The 19,198-nt window shown below is 37.8% G+C and overlaps 1 protein-coding gene and 1 pseudogene across 1 annotated transcript; both read left to right on the top strand.

Annotated features, from left to right (window-relative positions):
* Positions 1-1,023: 1,023 nt before the first annotated feature.
* LOC127621714 (serine/threonine-protein kinase Nek2-like) lies at positions 1,024-6,954 on the top strand (annotated as a pseudogene).
* A 511-nt stretch (positions 6,955-7,465) lies between these two features.
* LOC127622513 (zinc transporter 1-like) lies at positions 7,466-16,965 on the top strand. The gene is made up of 2 exons (XM_052096617.1): positions 7,466-8,366; positions 13,424-16,965. Exons 1-2 carry the CDS (start codon positions 7,784-7,786, stop codon positions 14,314-14,316), a joined length of 1,476 nt encoding a protein of 491 aa, XP_051952577.1. The 5' UTR covers positions 7,466-7,783; the 3' UTR covers positions 14,317-16,965.
* Positions 16,966-19,198: the final 2,233 nt, after the last annotated feature.

The raw sequence follows: 19,198 nt of genomic DNA, 5'->3' as shown, positions 1-19,198 counted from the left end.
GTCAGTGAATGTTTTTATAAATCTTCAAGTTTAGCTTGTAAAATGATCATTTGTAAATCAAAAATTATAATAGCTCTAATAAGGAATCGGTTTGCAATTCCTATTAATGTTAGTTTCATAGAAATGTATGTCTATGACATTTAGTTGGTTTGAAAACATATTTTGCATGTTAGTAAATAAATGCTATTAATAAACAGCATCTGATATATTATACAAGAATAAAAACATAATTACCAAACTCATCCAATGCGCCATTGGGTGGAAACAAAAAAGAGCCGTCAGAAGGGTGTCTACAAGGTTAGTATTGAATAGCACTGGTGTGGTAGATGCCGTTTTTTTTTTTTTATAAATGTCTATGGAGAATATGCTTTGTGTGCTGAATAAACTGCTTTTGTGAGAAAACAGATAATCATTTAATGAATTTACCGCATATCCGCTAATCTTCAACATGTTTAACACAATCCTTTTGGAGTGAACTGTGTGTTGAGTTTACTACGAAAAAAATGCTGTTTTACAAGGGAAGGCATTGACGATTTTGCGACAGGTAGGCTCTCCCATTCATTTGTATGGTATCCGCAAACGGTGACTTACTGTCGTAACACGCTAGTTGACCGTTACGCTCTCTTTTATGGTAAAAACGCGGACTCGCGGAGGTTGTATTCTTTCAAACAAAATGGCTTTCTTTTTATGAACTTTGCCCTTGCCACACCCAGTCCAGACGACCACAATCTAGACCCGCTGCAGCTCCCAAGTGCAGCTTTTGAGTTCACAAAAAAGGTTAACGTGAGGTTTATGTACACTACGTTTATCATGATGAGTAATTCTGTTACAATAATAATTGCATATGAATATGCGTAGGAAGGAATACTCCAATGAGGCAATGTTTTCAATAAACAAAGCATTTGAAAGTGTGACGACGTTTGTCTGAAATGTTCTGGTGCATTTTAATTTACCTCTTGGCTCTTGATGTAAAAGATTTGTAAGCATTAATATAAAAAAAATGCATGATGCAATCCAAGACTGATGCTCACCAGCGGCTGCTGATCTTATGGGGAAATGGCAGAAAATTAAGAAGAAATCCGATGGAAAGGTCAACAAAATGCTTATCAAACGGATTATTTCAAAACGCTTCCTATATAAGCAATTAACATGGCTATTTGTGCATTTGAGAAACTTAAATATGGGTTTTTATTTGTTTATCCAAAAATTAAAATCCTGTCATTTAATCAACCTCATGATATTTCAAACCTGTATGACATGTTCCTGGAAAAAAGCAGGTTGAAATTTTAAGTCACTATTCACTGATAATCTTTCCCTCCACTGAAGCTTTGAAATGGAGAGCAGTAATGCATGGACTATTTTATGATACATTTATTGTGCTGTTTTTGTCATTCTGAAGCTTGACACCTAGTTCACTTTCATTTTATGGAAGAGATTGACCAGGTTTTTGCAGATGCCACTTGCTTTTATATTTTGTTAGAGAGTGCAATGAAATTGGTTAGTGTATTTTGTATTCTAATTTATGCTTAAAGTGATAGTTCACCCAAACTCACAGTTTTATTCTCTCATCATTTACTCACCCTAATGCCATCCCAGATGTGTATGACTTTCTTCTGCAGAACACAAAGATTTTTCTAAGAATATTTCAGCTCTCTGGGCCCTTTGTAAGTGTATAATGACCAGACCTTTGTAGCACCAAAAATCATATAAATGTAACATAAAAGTAATCCATAAGACTCCAGTGGTTAAATCCACATCTTCAGAAGCGATATGATAGGTGTGGGTGAAAAACCAATCAATATTTTTATTTTATCTCTCTAAATCTCAACTTTCACTTTTACACGTGAAAGCCACATATGGTGCCTGTTCAGTTTCACTATCACATCTGAAAGTTAAAGATTTAGAGTAAAAAAAGGACTTACATTTTGATCTGATCTGATCTGATCACCATTCACTTGCATTGTATGGACCTACAGAGCTGAAATATTCTTCTAAAAATCTTTGTGTTCTGTTGAAGAAAAAGTCCTATACATTTACTATGGCATGAGGGTGAGTAAATAATGAGAGAATTTGCATTTTTGAGAAAACTATCCCTTTGTTTTGGGGTCACTGTAAATTTTCACATTTTAGTGATTGGTGCAGTCATTTCAGCTGGTTATTTTGGATAGTATGATCTTTTTAAGATTCTGGTATGGAAAGTGCTGGACTGTGGCACCATGGCTTAGGCAGAGAAGCAGAAGCTGGTGTCAGAGGTCAATCTGTTTTGTGAGCTGAAGCATCAAAATATCATTCAATATTACGACCAAATTATAGACCGGACAAACACAACGTTGTATAACATAATGGAGGACTGCAAGGGCAGAGATCTCGCCAGCCTCATCAATAGATGCATCAAACAGAGGTACACTTGGAATAGTTCACCCAAAAATTATTTACATATCGTTTTAAGCCCATATGCTGTTATTTTTTCCTAAAACACAAAATGAGAATTTTTGAAGAATCTTTAGACTGCTATTTTTCTTTCAACAACCACAACGTCTACAGTGACCATGTTTTGCAAGCTCCAAAAACTTGCAGAAAAAATAGCATAAAATCGGTCCATACGACTATTAACTAATGATCATCCACTCTGCCAAAGATATGCAAACAAATTCGGGCCCAGTTCAAATATACTGGGAAGAGATTGGAGAACTGCAGCAGAGAGAGATTTTCCTTGAATAGCAGTTTTTTTTATTTTATTTATTTTTTCACACAATTGTTGTATATTATACAATTTTATGGTTCTTTTATTTACTAGTATGAACTAACCTTGTGTGGAAGTTTTTTTTAAAAAGCTGCATATTAAAACCATAATTAACAGAAAATTATGATTTTTTTTTATTACTATAATTTTCGTCACCCTGTATTATCACTATGGATTCACTACGAATATCATGGTTAAAATGTAGTTACTGTAGTAAAACCATGGTTAATTTGTTGCGAGTCCGCTCAAAACATTGGGAGGGAATGCAAATATTATTGCGAGGGCACGCTGAACTATTTCAGAAAAAATTCCCACCCTATCCTCTAAGGTGCTCCGTAATAACAACATCAGTGTGAGTAAATAATGACAGAATTGTTAACGTCGGGATGAACTATTCCTTTAAGCCACTGTTATTTTGATGTGACAGAAATAATGTGTGATTGAGCAGCAATTCCTGAACTTTACAATGTTGTTTTTTCTTCTTTTACACTTTCTTTGCAGATGATACCTGGAGGATGAATTCATCCTGTGTGTTTTGGTACATGATAGAATTAATGGCAGCAGTACAGTTCTGCATCGTGACTTGAAATTCTTGGATGTCAAGCTGAATGTAAAGCTTGGTGATTTTGGTTTGGCTCGGATACTCAAGCTTTGCCAAAACATTTGTTGGGACTCCACATTACATGTCCGCTGTAAGTGTACTTCCAGCTCAACAACTGTCATTTTCTCTTAGTTGTGGATTTTATGTTCCATTTGTTGTGTTTATTGTGCTACATTCTATGAAGATTTAAATATTTTATGAAATGTAATAAATTATATATTTTAAATGTATATAAATATTGATTTATCATCAGGGACGGATTATGACTTGCAAAGGCCCTGGGGCCAATTATCTCCAAGGGCTCCCCTCCACCCAAAAGTTGTTGGGGGTGGCAGGGGTGTCCGTTGGTCATGTTCAAAAGTTGTTCAGCGGGGGTGGATGGGAGGGTGGTCGCCATTGTTCATGCCCAAAAGGATTTTCAATTGGGGGGAATCACCAAACTAGATCATGCAGCCGTAAAGCGCAGGGTACCCCGTGCAGTCAAGGGCCCCTGGTAATCAAGGTAGTCATTGGCCCTGTCAGTAATCCATCCCTGTTTATCATCTATATTACATTTTTATATATATATATATATATATATATATATATATATATATATATATATATATAATCTGATGATGGTTCAGATGAGGATCAAAGGTACGTGGTGTCATATTTACACTGACAAATATTATTCCACACAGCATGTTTTGCTTTTCAACCCAACCCTCCTTCAGGACACTCCTGAGGAGCTAGAATGAGTCCCACCTTTGCAACAACAATAAATAAAAAAAAGATGCATTTCAAAGCTTTGTTAAATGTTATAAAAGATATGAAAAGATTTGGAAGTGCCAAAGTTTCTTCATTAGATTTCTTTCTGTCAAGAATGTGCCGTAAAGTAAATATTCAGATTTTTCTCCACAGGAACAGATTAATCATATGTCCTACATTGAAAAATCAGATATATTGTCATTGGGATGTTTATTCTATGAACTATGTGCTTTATTGTATGTTTTTTTTTTTATGCTCACGTTTTCAATGTGATTATACTGAACTGTAGTTGTACTGTGGTTACAGTCAAGTTCATTTTGAGTGTTTTTCTTTTTTGAAGTCCCCCGTTCACAGCATACATATAAATACCTATATAAACTACCTATATATACCTTTATATAGGTATATATAGGTAGTTTATATAGGTATTTTTATTCCGTTGTGTAGTCTCATGTGGTCCTATGTTGGTCCTTTGTTGTTTTTATGTAGCACCATGGTCCTGGAGGAACGTTGTCTCGTTTTGCTGTGTACTGTACTAACTGTATATGGTTGAAACGACAATAAAAACCACTTGACTTGATACAACCAAACAGAGTTGGCTGGAAAAATCAGAGAAGGGAAGTTTAGAAGAAACCCTTACCGTTACTCTGAGGATCTGAACACACTCCTGTCAAGAATGCTTAACTTAAAGGTAAAACTATTTTTGGCAGGAAGCCATATTATAGAGAAATCACTGGGAAAACCCACATGGAAACCTACTTGGAATGCCATAGCAACATATTCTTCAGAAAATGAATTATTCCATGAACAAACCTGTACAGTGAATCTGGTAAGCACTCGTGATTCTGCTCCAACATTCTTGACTTTAACATTCTGAATACATTTTCCTAAAGTATTTTTTCTGTTGTCATATGAAGCACTTTTGCCCCAAACTGCATTGCTTTTCTCTGTTTTTAGGACTACCAGAGGCCCTCGGTGGAGTCCGTTCTGCAGAACAGACTGATCTCAGGTTGTGTTGTCCAGGAGCAGAAGAGGCTGAAAGAGAGGCAGCGCCGCAGGTCAGTGGACATAGAGCAGCCCAAACAGACGGAGTCTGTGCTTTTGGCCGAGCTGCGGCTGAAGGAGCAGATTCTGTGTGAGTGCAAGCAGACCCACAAAGAGCAAGACCAGCGACTAGAGCGTAATCCACCGTATTTATTTAGTTTAAGATTCTGGATGCTTGCAGGGTTTATTACAGAAATGTCTTGACTTATTATTGAATAAATAAATAAAAAAGTGTAACATTGCAAAAAACACAGAGGGGAATACATTAGGGGTGGGAATCACAAGGTTACTGGCAATACAATATTATATTGTTATCTAGGTCACAATACAACATGTTTGCGACTCTTTTTTTTTTTTTTTTTTTGGTGTATTGCAATATTTGACTCACTGTTTCTCATTCTTTAAAGAGAACTGTTACCAAATCACAAAATGCATTGTTAAATTAATATAAACGTGCCTGAAATAGTTTGTTAATTGTTTATTTGTGAACATAAACAGTACTGACCCTCGAATAAGTCTTTTTACATTTGACTTTGACCTTTTAACCCTTGTGTTCTATTCGTTGGTGCAGCTTTTGTGATCGGCCCACTAAGATTGTTAATTAATCTCTCATATTGCATATATTATCACAATATATTGCATTAGATCTTTTTATCAACTACTTTATTAATAATTTTGACAGGTTTTATACTCCTTTTTTGAACATATTTAATATATATCATACAAATATAGAAGGATTCATTAAACTGATTTTGTACTGGGCTAGTGTGGGGCACTCCCTGCAGAAATAATAATAAAATAATAATAATAATAATTATGTAATAATCACTTGCTTGATCTAAACAAAATAGGATTTATTATAAAGCTTAGGATCTGGACTTTACATGCTTATAGCCGATCCTACCAATTCATAAATGATGCTTTTTAATTTGCTGACAAATTAGAACAGTTTTCTCGTATTTTGCCAATTTGTTATCACAACAATTATATTCAGAGTTGGTAAAAACATAAAAAAGATGAGATAGTCATGTGTTCTATATCGTTGGAAAGATCTCAATTAGTAAAATGTAATGAGCAATTTTCATTCACTCAGAGGCCAAACTGCAGTGTCTTTGTCACATTTTTCTTTATTACTTTCAGAAACATACTTATAACATAGACAATAACATATCGTAACTTACAGCAGATTATCCCGATTCAAACGAGCCCAAATGCAACATAATATGAGTACATCTTGAAGTTTTCCTCAAAGAGTGTACATTGAAAGATGGTGCACAAAAAAGCCCTGCACACACGTCGTGCCCAAGGACATTGTGTGAGCAAACATCCACATATGAGCTCTTCTGAAGGATTGGGATGCTCCCAAACACTTAATATTTCTGTAATCCATTCATTTCCAATGGCCAGTCTCTTTAGACTGGGAACACCACGGGTGTAACAAAGTGAAATTAAACTAAGCAAATTTTATGAAAATGAGCTTTAAAACAATTGTGTGTTCAGATACCCTGTGTGAACAAATTCATGGAATTTTATTCCAACTGGATGAAAGTCACCAGCTTGTTGATGTACTAGAACTTTTTTTTCCCCCATGACCATAAAATGAACAGGAAAATTTTTATTAACAATATACATTTTTGCCATGCGAACATCGATGCAATATTGAGGAAAAATATTGCAAACTTTCCAATTGTATTAATTAATGTTTTAAGTAATAGTTTTCTCAACTGATTGGTAGACCATATAGTTTGGAGGAGATTAAAAGTGTAAAAACGGTAAATCAGTTTCAGCTCTCCATTTCTCATTTTCAGACCCATGAAAATGAAATCCCCAACCTTTATTAAGCAGAAAACCATCTTGTTGTTTGGCTCTTATAAATCCTCAGAATATTACATAGAACACAACACAAACTTTTCAACAGATTGGTTATGGTAAAAAAAATATATATATATATATATATATATATATATATATTATTGGTCTCAATGTAAAACAAAAAAAATTGAAAATCTTTTGTCTCACTCACTGGAAGTTAACTTTTTCTTTTCTTTTTTTAAGGAAAATGAAATCTTTACTACTACTTGTAGTGATTGTTAAGGGGTTGCATTGGCGGGGTTTTCGTAATGGAATAATTTACCCAAAATTATAATTCTGGAGGTTTAGGGATTGAGGGAAACTCAATCCGTTCTTAGAAACGAACACAATCGATTTTTTTCAGTATCTCCCTTGACGGCAGATTGTCAGAAACCATGAACTTGTTCTACTGAAATATAATATTTAAAAAAAAAAAATGTTTACGTATTATTATTATTATTATTATTATTTTTTCTCAAGGTTCGTCAAGGGAGATACTGAAAAAAATCTATTGTGTTCGTTTCTCGGAAGGGATTGAGTTTCCCTAGATCCCTAACACTCCACCAATCACAGTCGAGATTGGGCGTGGCCTGACGCCGAACTAGTTCCGTGTGGAAACTTCGCCGGTCCGGGTGCAAAGTTTCAGCCGTCTGCAAACGCGCATCACAGAGGGTCAGTATAACCGGGCAGATCTCCGGTCCCCAGCGCTCATTAAACTCGGATTCCCGCATCGTTTACATTCTGTCGGTCGGAACGAGTTCAGATCAAGCTTAATTGTTACGTGCTCTGGAATCATGGCCTACGCGCAGAACCGGGTCCGCCTGCTGTGCATGCTGTCGCTCACCTTCGGGTTCTTCATCGTGGAGGTTGTAGTAAGCCGGATTACGTCGTCTCTAGCAATGCTGTCGGACTCTTTTCATATGTTATCGGACGTGATCGCGCTGGTCGTGGCTCTGGTGGCGGTACGCTTCGCGGAGCAGACACAATCCACCAACAAGAACACGTTCGGCTGGATCCGGGCCGAGGTGATGGGCGCACTGGTCAACGCCGTGTTCCTCACCGCGCTGTGTTTCACCATCATCCTGGAGGCCACCGAGCGCTTCACAGAGCCGCATGAGATCGAGAAGCCCTGGGTGGTGATCGGAGTGGGCGCCGCGGGGCTGGTGGTCAACCTGCTCGGGCTCTGTCTCTTCCACGGGCACGCTGGAGGAGGTGGACACGGCCATTCCCACGGAGGAAATAAAAAACACAAGAACGGGAAAGCTCGCAGGTCCGAGATGCAGGAGGATTGCCGGTCTGCTGGAGAAGAGACCAATAACCTGGTCGGGAATCACAATAGCAGCCCGAACGGCGTTAATACGGACCGAAGGAGAGCTGGTAGGAAAAGTTTTCTTTTGTTCCCATTAAAGACCGGTTTTTGAAACCTGAACCGACTGATTCGTAGTAAACAAATATCTAGTTCTTCGTCCCTAATAGACTTGATGAAGTAAGTGTGTGTTATTTAGATTTAATGTGTAAGTGATGTTGCGGGTGTTTCTACTCTTTGCGCACGGGATCTTGCGAAACGTGTGCAACAATGTCCTGAGAGGACTTTTGTTTTCTCGTTTCAAAAACAAGCCCTGACATGGTTACCGTTAGCGACCTCAGCTATTGCTACTACAATCAGACAGTGATTCATGGGTATTGTCATTAAAAAACGACATTGAAATGACAGCAAAAGACTGAAAACCCCTATGAAACATAATTTTACAGAATTAACAACTATTACGGATTGTTGCGTGTTATTGGAAACTCCTATGATACGACTGTCAAAAAAGGCCTTCATTGTAACCAGTCTCTGGTCATATGACCGTTCCTCTGACACACTGTATATTTGAATTGTCTTCATTAGCTCAAAAGTATCTTGCTTCTATGGATTTGAAATAATGGGATGGCATGCCAGCTCACTGACAACCACAATTATGTGCCAAAACTTTCTTTTCCCCTTTTATGTGATAGTGGTACTTTGACTAGATTGGTTCCACTGGGAAAAGTACAGATTGTTCCAAATACAAGTTTTAGCAGCCACTGCTTATCTAGAGGAATTCCTCACAAAGCCTTGTCTACTTGTTTGTTCAGGACAGCCCAGAGGAGAGATGAACAGATGGGTTGCATCACATGAGATGAACAGATGGGTTGCATCACCACAGGCATCAATGATCAACTCACTATAGATGTTATATAAATGAAAAAACGGTCTAGAATAGTAGCCACAGCCTCGGAGACTTCTGTGTATTTTGGTAATGATGTTCATCTTGAGAGATGCTACACAATTCACTCCAGTGAGCTAGGTGGCCTACCAGATTGTTGTTACACAGGGCTTTAATTGTCCTTTTAAAGGGATCGTTCGCCCAAAAATGAAAATATTTTCATTTATGATAGAATTTACTTTATTTTGTTCCAAATCTGTATGTTTTTTTTCCTTTCTTCCATAAACCACACAAGATGTTGGGCAGGATGTTGATGGTCCTCTTCTAATATCAATAAAAGTGAATGAGCACCGTTCAGAAGAAGTTGTACATACAACTCATATGACATGTTCAAAGGCTTCTGAAGACGTGTAATAGCTTTTTTTTGTGAGGAACAGACCGAAATTGAGTTCATTTTTCATGGAAAAATCTTCAACTTTGCAGTTGCTCTCAAATCTCATTTGTGTGTTTTGAAAATGTGCATATACCACAACTAAAACCTGTGCTAATAGTGGCACCAAACGGAACACACACCTTTGCATGGCAAAGTTCCATTGGCGAAACACGTCATCTCAATGGGAATCCATGTGGTCGCGAATTTCGCTTGGTGGATTTCCGATGGTGAAGAACTTCCTCGCGGATTTCGCGTGGTTCAAGATTGGTGAACTTTGTTGCAAACCTTTGCAATGTTGACCATTAGGAAGTCGCTTGTTTTGACTGTGACCTCTGTGTGGGCAGTGCTTCATAAATAGCTACACTGAATATTCACAACGGACAAGCAAATAATTTTAGCAGCAAATTTCTTATCAACTTCACACTGCAAGAGGATAAAGTGCAGCATTAAAAAGAGGCAGCTTGGCAGTAATATAGTTTGTTGAATTCACATGCACTCGGCATGCAGGATTTCGGCGTGCAAATGTATGTGACCGGGCCTTTAGGCTCATCATGCCCTTTCGCACTCACTGATTCCCTATGAACAAATGGGCCTTACTAAATAAAGGTCATAAATGTTTAACGTCATAATAAACAAGACCACTGTAACAAACACACCAGACAGAAAGCATGGCAGTGGAATCAGGTCGTCTAATAACATCACTGGATTGAACAGCAGTTTGATATGCGGGTGATCCATTACATGAGGTAGGATGGTTCTTCTGGTAACTAGTACGTGTAAGGATTCATATTCAGAGTATCTTACAAATTTATCTGGAGCTCAACAGTAATGTGCTAACTTGTGTTGCTTACCTGTCGAGAAGCAACTTGGAAATTTTGCCATGCCCTTCGAACCCTAAAAATGCTCTCAATGTCCTACACATTGTAAATGTGTAGTAGCCATGCCCCAAACTCACACTAGGTTGAACTAGAAAGGGATGGGTGGAGGTGAGCAGGCCGCTCAAAATATAAACATCAATGTTTTGATAGTGCCTGGGAGGCTTAGTGTTTATACTTTAAGGGAAGGTAAACCTACAAATGGCTTAATTCTAGTTGTCAATGAACAATAAGGTGGGGCAGTAGAACATATATATTTGAAGTAAAATAATAATAAAAACAATTATTCATGACAGAAAATAATTCAAATATGTAAGTAACGTAATAAATAGGAGCACAAGTTACAGCAAATTCAATATCACCCATAGACATTTCCATTACTGTAGGGGCTGAAAGTGCACATTCAAATATACATTGGTCAAGCAATTTGATCCACCTTTGCTTCATTACAAATGTCATTATGTTCAATAAATGATACAAATGGCCTTCAAAATAATAGGATATATGTAATCTTTTTAATTGCAATGCATATGGCGATTGGTTACAGGACATCCGAGAACGAATAACACACCTTCGTGCACCATATTTGAATATTCGAGAATGTAAATGAGATTTGAGAGTTACAGAAGAGGAAGATTAGCAGTGAATAACATCTTAAATATATTTGTCTGATCATATGGCTTCAGAAGACTTGGAATATGTCTTAAAGAGCAACATGCAGGTTGGACACCCCTATATAGCATAGTGTATGTTGATGATAAAACAACTAGATTTTCTGAACTGGAGTAATATATATTTAGCCATTAACGATATTTTGAGATAAATTGTGATAAAATAACTTCCGCGTCTATAAAGCACTAACCGGAAGTGACGATGGGCGAGGGAGTCTGGTCAAGTTCAAGCTCAGGTTCCAATGGATGCGAATGAAGAAACAGAGTTCTCCGGTGTGGACGAACATGCCTATGATGGCCCACAGGCCTATAATTATGAGCAAATTAAGAGTTAAAATAATTAAAAGTAAGACTTACTCTGCTAAGTCGTCGTTTTCGTTGCACAGAAATCAGTAATCAGCCTCACGTGGTCCTTACTCCGAAATCCCATCCGAGACTCCAACAAATCTCCAGGTCGATAATTCTCCGGAGTGAAATGTGCGCCACAAACGACCGAGTGTGTGGTAACAGACGCGGCAGTGAAGTCTGCTCTCTTCACCTGCACAAAACGCACTCAAGACCGAAAAGCCTTGTTTTTTCTAGAAGGAAAATGGTGGACACGATGTCCTGACAGGCTGGAATTCGTGCAACCAGCACAAACACAATAATTTACCATTATGGCTTCTCTAAAACTTTCTGTACTGCTCTAACTACATCAACACCCACAATGAGAGCTGACCGCGAGCTCTTTTGTTTGCCTCGCCCTACGTCATATGACGCGTTGATAGCGGGAAAGGCGTATTCCAGAGCCTAGCACATTTTCATCAAAATCTCTACATCAAATGAGATTTCATTAGTAATTTCTACATATGTGTTTTTAAAAGACCTCTGCAGACAATATAAAGTATTAATTCAGTTATAAATTCAACCTGCATGTTGCTCTTTAATATGGGAAAGCCTCTGATAACCATTTTCTTTTCAATAGCCATGTTTCCACTATTAGGCCAAATGAGGGCATGTTAGTGCATACCAGGGCCAGTTGCACCCCCACTACCACTTCCAGGGCTTCATCGTGCCTCCTCGTGGCCATTGGCCAGGTATCCTGGCCCGCCGATTACCTTTGGGCCAAAGACGGCCAACTGGGTATTGAGGCGGGGTCATGTCAGAGGTTTCAGCACCAAGATACTTATTTCTCAATTTTTCATTTCTAGCTACCAGCTTACCTCTACAGATCAATGGAGAAGGAAGAATCATCATCATTCCTTGTCAGTCATTCAGGGCCCTTCTGAAAATTTGTGCTGATGAGTGTGCAGCACCACATCGTCACGGTGTCTGCCGAATTAAGATGTGAAAGTATATTGTTGCCAAACTGGAAGAATCTAGGGTAATGACCAAAACCGAAAGTTTTGTATCCAGCGAACAGCAGTACAGGTTCAGGAAAATGTAGAAAATAAATTGCGGGCACACTACAAATCCGTGTTCATTTTCTAGAGCAAGCCATCTCCAGAGTCTGATACTTCTGCTTAAGTTTCCCTCTTGCTTGTGAAATGGACGCTATCACCAGGGCGGCATATTAAGGGCGTGTTTCAGGGCAATGTTGCGGGGCTATTGGCCAATATATAGAAAAAAGCAGTTTTAGCATTTTGCTAAACTTTTGTTACATGGATGAAAGAAAATGATGATAAGGTTGAGTAAATGATGAGAGAATCAGGATTAATGTGGCCATGGAAAACCTGGAAATATGTTGGAATTTTAATTATTATTATTTCTTTTTAATAATTTTTGAATTTAGTTTTCCAGGCCTGGAAAAGTCATAGTAATTTTTAGTCAATATAAATTGTTCTTGTTAACCTCTTCTCTAAAATATTTAAACACCTAAATATTGCTCTTGGTTGGAGTATGTGTAGAGTAGAAGTTGCTTGCAATCAATAGTGATATCCAATTTGTGAACCAATCCTTCTTTTGAGTAGGTTCTTTTCAGTTAATTTGTTGAAATGATTTATCAACAAATCAGTAAGAATAAACAAGATTTTTTAAAAATCGATTTCTAGAAATCCCAAACAACTAGAAAATCCATGGAATTTTATTGGTCAGAAAGGGTGGGAACCCTGTGGAATTTTTATTTTTGTGTATTCTATTGCTTTAATGTATTTTACAACAAGCACAATTGCTATTTTGTTGAGTTAGTTTGATGAACAGATTGTGCGTTTTAAAGTTTGACTTGCATCATGTTGATGAAGTTTGCTTTGCATGATTAGTCATACTTGCTTTTCTTTCTGTCTTGCAGATGTGTGTCATAGCAACAGCCTGGATTTGCAGATTAACGGCAACGCTCCATATGAAGAATTTGAAAACGGACATGACTCTGCATCCCAGCTCAACATGCGGGGTGTTTTCCTTCACGTCCTGGGTGATGCTCTCGGCTCTGTGATCGTGGTGGTCAACGCCCTCATTTTCACCTTTGTATGGAAGCCGTGCTTGCCCGGTACGCCCTGCGAGAACCCTTGTGTTGGTCACCAATGTGCAAACCATGTTGAGAATATCAGCAGTGCAGGAACCAACTATACTATGTTCAAAGCAGGGCCTTGCTGGGTGCTTTATCTCGACCCAACACTTTGTGTTATCATGGTCTGTATCCTTCTGTACACCACGTATCCACTTCTGAAAGAGTCTGCACTTATCCTGCTGCAAACTGTGCCCAAGCAGATCGACATGCATCAGCTCAATGCCCGGCTGCAGGAACTGGAGGGAGTGCTGGCGGTGCATGAACTGCACATCTGGCAGCTGGCGGGGAGTCGCATTATTGCCACAGCGCATATCAAATGCCACGACCCTACCTCCTATATGGACGTTGCCAAGCGTATCAAGGACTTTTTCCATGATGAGGGCATTCATGCAACGACCATTCAACCGGAATTTGTCACAATGATCTCGGAGTCTCGCGCGTCGCTTTGCGAGTTGTCCTGCAGAACACAGTGTGCACCAAAACTCTGCTGCGGTGCCACTGATACTGTAAAACAACCGGATGGTACTCTTGACCAAAAGAAACCAAGTGAGTCCAAAACCCCAATGGTCCCAGGAGAAGGTTCTGCTCTGGAGATCATCATTGAGTCTGTGGAGACTTCAAGCAGGCCTGAAGCCCCTGCAATCATCACAAGGGAAGTGGAGTCATCGCTGTGAAATAAGAGCAGTTTAGATGGAGAATTAAGGTTACCGGCGTGTTTTGGATCAACTGACTGATTTCTACTTTGCTGTGAGAAGAGTCCAAACACACATTCATCATAACACACACACGCACACACTGCCCTGTCTCCATGACACCATATCAACATAAAGGCAATATGAAAAGACTGGAGAGTAAGGCCTTCTGCATGTGTTTACTGCATTGTCGGATTGGTGTTTGTGCCAAAGCTTCTCTTTATGCTGGATGTCAGACACTCACATCCTTCCTGTGGATGTAATGCAATGACATGTCATTTTAAAGTTTGGCTGCTGAATCATTAGAGGAATGTCTTGACCAATTTTGTTTACCCATTTGTTCTGTTTTATCTTTCATACTTTATATTGTTTGTTTTCTCAGTCATATTCAACTTTTACATTTTGTGAGAGATTTAATAATGTATGTATTTAAGTTATTGGTAATTACATCTAGTTTTTTGTTTATCAAAAAGTTGTTTGTAAGATTTAGAGGTATGATATTAAAGGTAAAACAAAAAAAGTATTTTCTTTTTTTTTGCCTTGACAGTATTTTCTTTTTAGATATGATGTTTTTAAAGATTGCTGTTAAATCTTTCACTCTTTTTAAATGATCTGTTTTATTTGATCTCATAAGATGTTTCAGCAGTTCTTCACCAAGCCTATAATTGAAATTGCTGTTATAGCACTGAATCTAGTCAGTGTAGGAACTAGACAACCCTCTCGTTGATTTTTATACAAACTGATCCCTCCTTCATTCTGTGGTTCTGTCAATCAAACCACAGGTGAAAATGCTGTCAAAATGTAAAATATGTTGTCAAACTGCAGGAGGGTGTCAGGAGATTTGTCCATGCTGTTGTTTAAAGTGAAGGGACCTCTTCAGATTTGTAGCAAACATTAATATGGCACCTGTGACATGACCAAATATAATTGTTCATAATAAACGCTTTGAGGGAGGAACGAAGCGAATTTGTAAGACCATAACCTTGTCTTATGGTCTTACAAATTCAAGTTTTTTTTCTTCTGAAAAACACAGGGAATGGGCACACAGGTTTGGGTTGATCATATTATTCTTAGTGTCGCACAGTCTTTTCCGTGGCCTTCATTGTAGAAAAAAACAGGCAGAATATCAGCCCTTCACAAAACTATTTATATCTGCAAACTTTGGTAATATTTTATGTGGGTAGAAATATGCAATTTATGAAAAACAGGAAAACTTGTCTTTATTATTAGTTGTTTAGTGACTTTCTTTGAAATCTGTAAACATGAGCTCAGCATATACTATATGCACAGACAAGAGTATTTGTATCACTGAGGATTTTAAGCATACCGTGCTTAAATGTTTTTGATATGTTCCTGTCAACTGTGTTGTTGTGAATTAAAAATGCTTGTTTGGTACTGTTCAATCCACATGCCTGTTTTGTTTGTAACTTTCTAAGGGAAGTTGATTCAGTCAGAGATTATTTTGACATCCACAGCAGATTTTTTTTAAACTTTTAAACAATGAATAGAACAAGATTCTAGAACAACAGTGAATAGAACATCTGCATAGAAAGTGAAATAAGCTAACAAACAGGTAAATTCATGAGATTTAAAGGCCCAGTACTGAGCCATGGGGCACACCAGACTTAACTAGACCAAGTTTAAACCAAAATCTACCAAGAAAGACAAAGTGACAATGATCAGAGCTGCTAAACAATTTTAGAGCAAAGAAATTATAATGCTGGCAATTTATGATGGAACTGTGAATCAACATACAGGCCAGTTCAAGAACATGTAATCAGATTGAAGTGATTCAAAGTACACATGTACAGCTTGCTTTCAAATATGCATACAACAATTTCCTCACATTGTGCTTTGATAGTAGGTGGATCTAGTGGCTTGAGTCAAGCTTTGTGAATTTATACCTATAATATATAGTGTATATTATAAGCTTTCAGTAGTTACAGAGATGGAAACTTGAGTTGCAAATTAAAATTAGACATGTTTTAACATGTTAATTCTGTGCAATCAATTATATAAATAAAAGCACAATTAGTCAAAGGTGGGGTATGTGATTTGCAAAACGGCCGGCAGATTTTGAAAATACACAACTCATAAAGTCCTACCTTCTCTCCTCCAACGCTGGCCCTGACTCCACCCATTCGAAAAACATGGACGCGCAATCATGCACGAGCGAAAACTCAGATGCGCGAGAGCGAGCCAGGCTAGCATAGGTTGGAGTTTCTGCATGACGTCACCATTTACCTGCTAAGACCGTCAACATGGCACAACATTCAGCGTTAAGTTGCACCAGATATTATTAACATTCAACAGTCACATAAATCATTAGTATTGTTAGAAAATTGATGTTTTTGAAATGTAAATATATATTGTATAAATATAAAATATATAAAAATATATTGGACGTCCTGGTTGTCACCGAAGTTTATGGCTAAATATAGGGCTGACCGATATAACGTTATCAGATGAGATTGTTATGCGCATCTCGTCAGTAAAGCACATAACATAAAGTGCATTCATTGATTAGTAAATCGCCATCAGCTGCTTTCAGATGGAGCGGCGTATACTACACAGAGCCGTAGTTCACTAACAAGCTGGGCCGTGATAATGAAGGGTAAATTGCCCAGCTTGTCAGTGATGAACTACAGCTCTGTGTAGTAAATGCCGCTCCATCTGAAAGCAGCTGATGACGAACGGGACACGCGCACCAGGGTGGTGGGGGGAGGGGGGCATGGTACGACCGTTTGATTGACACATTTTCTGTCCAATTATTCTAGATGGTCTTGAAAATGATCGGCTGGAGTTTTTCGAGTCCTGCCCGTTCCACAGATGATGAAATTGCTTAATTTTCATTTCAGTGCTTCTAATTTACGGCCAGTAAGTGGGTTAGGAATAGGATTTCAAGTTATTTTGAAAAAATGGTCAAAAAAGAAAATCACATACCCCACCTTAAACAAGGAATTTTTCTTAACAGAGCTTTGAAACTAGATTTGAGGCTTAGGCTTTTGACAAAAAACTTGATGTAGACTGGGACCTTGAGACTTTGACTTGAACAAGGTATATTGACAAAATCTGTAACTGATGCACTATGACTCATTGACACTGTAATGGCTCTTGTAAATGTCTAGCGACATTAAGGCTTCAGCCTTTAAGGCTTGTTTTGTCATTGGTTAATGTACTGTAAGTACTGTATTTCTACTTTGTTCTTTGCCCCAAATACATTTCCATCCCTTGCATATAATTTATTCTCTCAGATGGGATCCATTTACCAGAGGAAATGCACTCATTGGGCAGTTGAATGGTGGAAGATGGTTGGTTAAAAGTCTTTAAGATTAGGCCTTATAGTTAGTCTATTTACTCTAAACCTTTTAATAAAAAACAATTAAAAATGCTTTTATAAAGTCTGTTGTTTTTCTTAAGAGCTATATGCAAGCATTGCATTCCAAGTTCCACTTTTCCACAAAGAAATGTAGTTTCATATCCACAATGGTGCTTCAGAGGGCCACTGGCAATCACTCCGTTTTGAACAATCTAATTTCTGTGAAAAACGTTATACAGATAAATAGTATTTCCCAATTTTGTAATACTATATTTATTGGGGTTTTCCATTTTTTACAAAACAATGGGAAGCATGAAGTGAAGTCAGCTACAGAACAGATTGAGAACAGAAAAAAACCCAGTCTGCCGGTAAAGTAACAAACAATCGAGAATAAGTAAATTAATAAAAGCGGTTTTAGGTTAGGTACAACGACAGAAGTATTCTAAGGTGTCCACACCTTCTAGAACTGATCGGTGTTAGAATAGGATGGGGGGAGGGGTGGTCTTTCCACTGCTAGAGTCATGAAAGACATATGCAGCCTGATAATTAATCCCACAAAGCAGCCCTCTGCCCCATCAAAGCCCTGTCACATGACATGTCTTGTCTTAACCGAGGGGTCCAGCAAAAACCTGCTTTCATAATAGCCCAGCAACAGTATCTCTGCAAGATTTACATTAACCCCATAAAACAAACTCTCTCAATTCAAGAGCAAAACAGAGACTATTGACGAAGACTAGTCATATTCTTATATTTTCCTACTGTACTGTATATCAGACTGAGAGCTGAAAAACCATTACCATACCAAGGCAATTGTGGTGTTTCTTGTCCAAATTTTTTTATTGGTTATCCTTTCAAGCTATGGCTAGAAAGGTTTAGCCATGGCTGTCAACGTCTTAAAGATTGCCACTGACTACATTTACATGTACAAGAATATTTCTAATTTAATTTAAATTAATTCATATTCGGTTTAAATATGCATCATGTCAGCACATTAAACAAATTTCCATAACTGATTAAACCAATTCCCCAGTTTCTTGAAATCTGAATAAGAGAGCTGGCATATGCCAATATGAAGCAGAAAAATTTGGATCAACAAAAACACCTTATTCAGAATATTCAGTATAACCAAATATTCATTTACATTCATATTTCCAAAAGACAGCAAGTTTGGGTGACATGAGAAACAGACAGAAAAGTCAAGAAACATGTTTCTTGACTTTTGAGGTGACAGATTATTACAAACCTGAAAAAATAATTACAACAAATGGTTGAAAGCACAATCCCAGTCTTGTGGCTTACATTTTGCAATTCAATATGCTCTTGTGTGCTATGTAAGGACAAGAATAACAATTAATGAGCCAATTAAATTGCTGTGAATGTCCATTTCAGAATATGCTAATCATGTATAAATTAATTTTAAAGTTTACTTTTAGAGCAGATAAACCTCTATTTTGGAATAAAGGCTTAAAAAGAATAATGGCCTTAAATGTACCTTTACACAAAAGCTTCTCTGGGAGATGACGAGACAAAAGAAGACTGGATGTC

Source organism: Xyrauchen texanus, chromosome 28, assembly GCF_025860055.1.
Source record: "Xyrauchen texanus isolate HMW12.3.18 chromosome 28, RBS_HiC_50CHRs, whole genome shotgun sequence".
Classification (NCBI taxonomy): Eukaryota; Metazoa; Chordata; class Actinopteri; order Cypriniformes; family Catostomidae; genus Xyrauchen; species Xyrauchen texanus.
This window is presented reverse-complemented; position numbering and strand designations above follow the sequence as displayed.

What these genes read in the sequence shown, in the direction of transcription:
- LOC127622513 (XM_052096617.1), top strand. Translation starts at nt 7,784, where the DNA reads ATGGCCTACGCGCAGAACCGGGTCCGCCTGCTGTGCATGCTGTCGCTC. An exon ending in TACGGACCGAAGGAGAGCTG is followed by an intron (nt 8,367 to 13,423) that starts GTAGGAAAAGTT and finishes TCTGTCTTGCAG; the next exon opens with ATGTGTGTCATAGCAACAGC.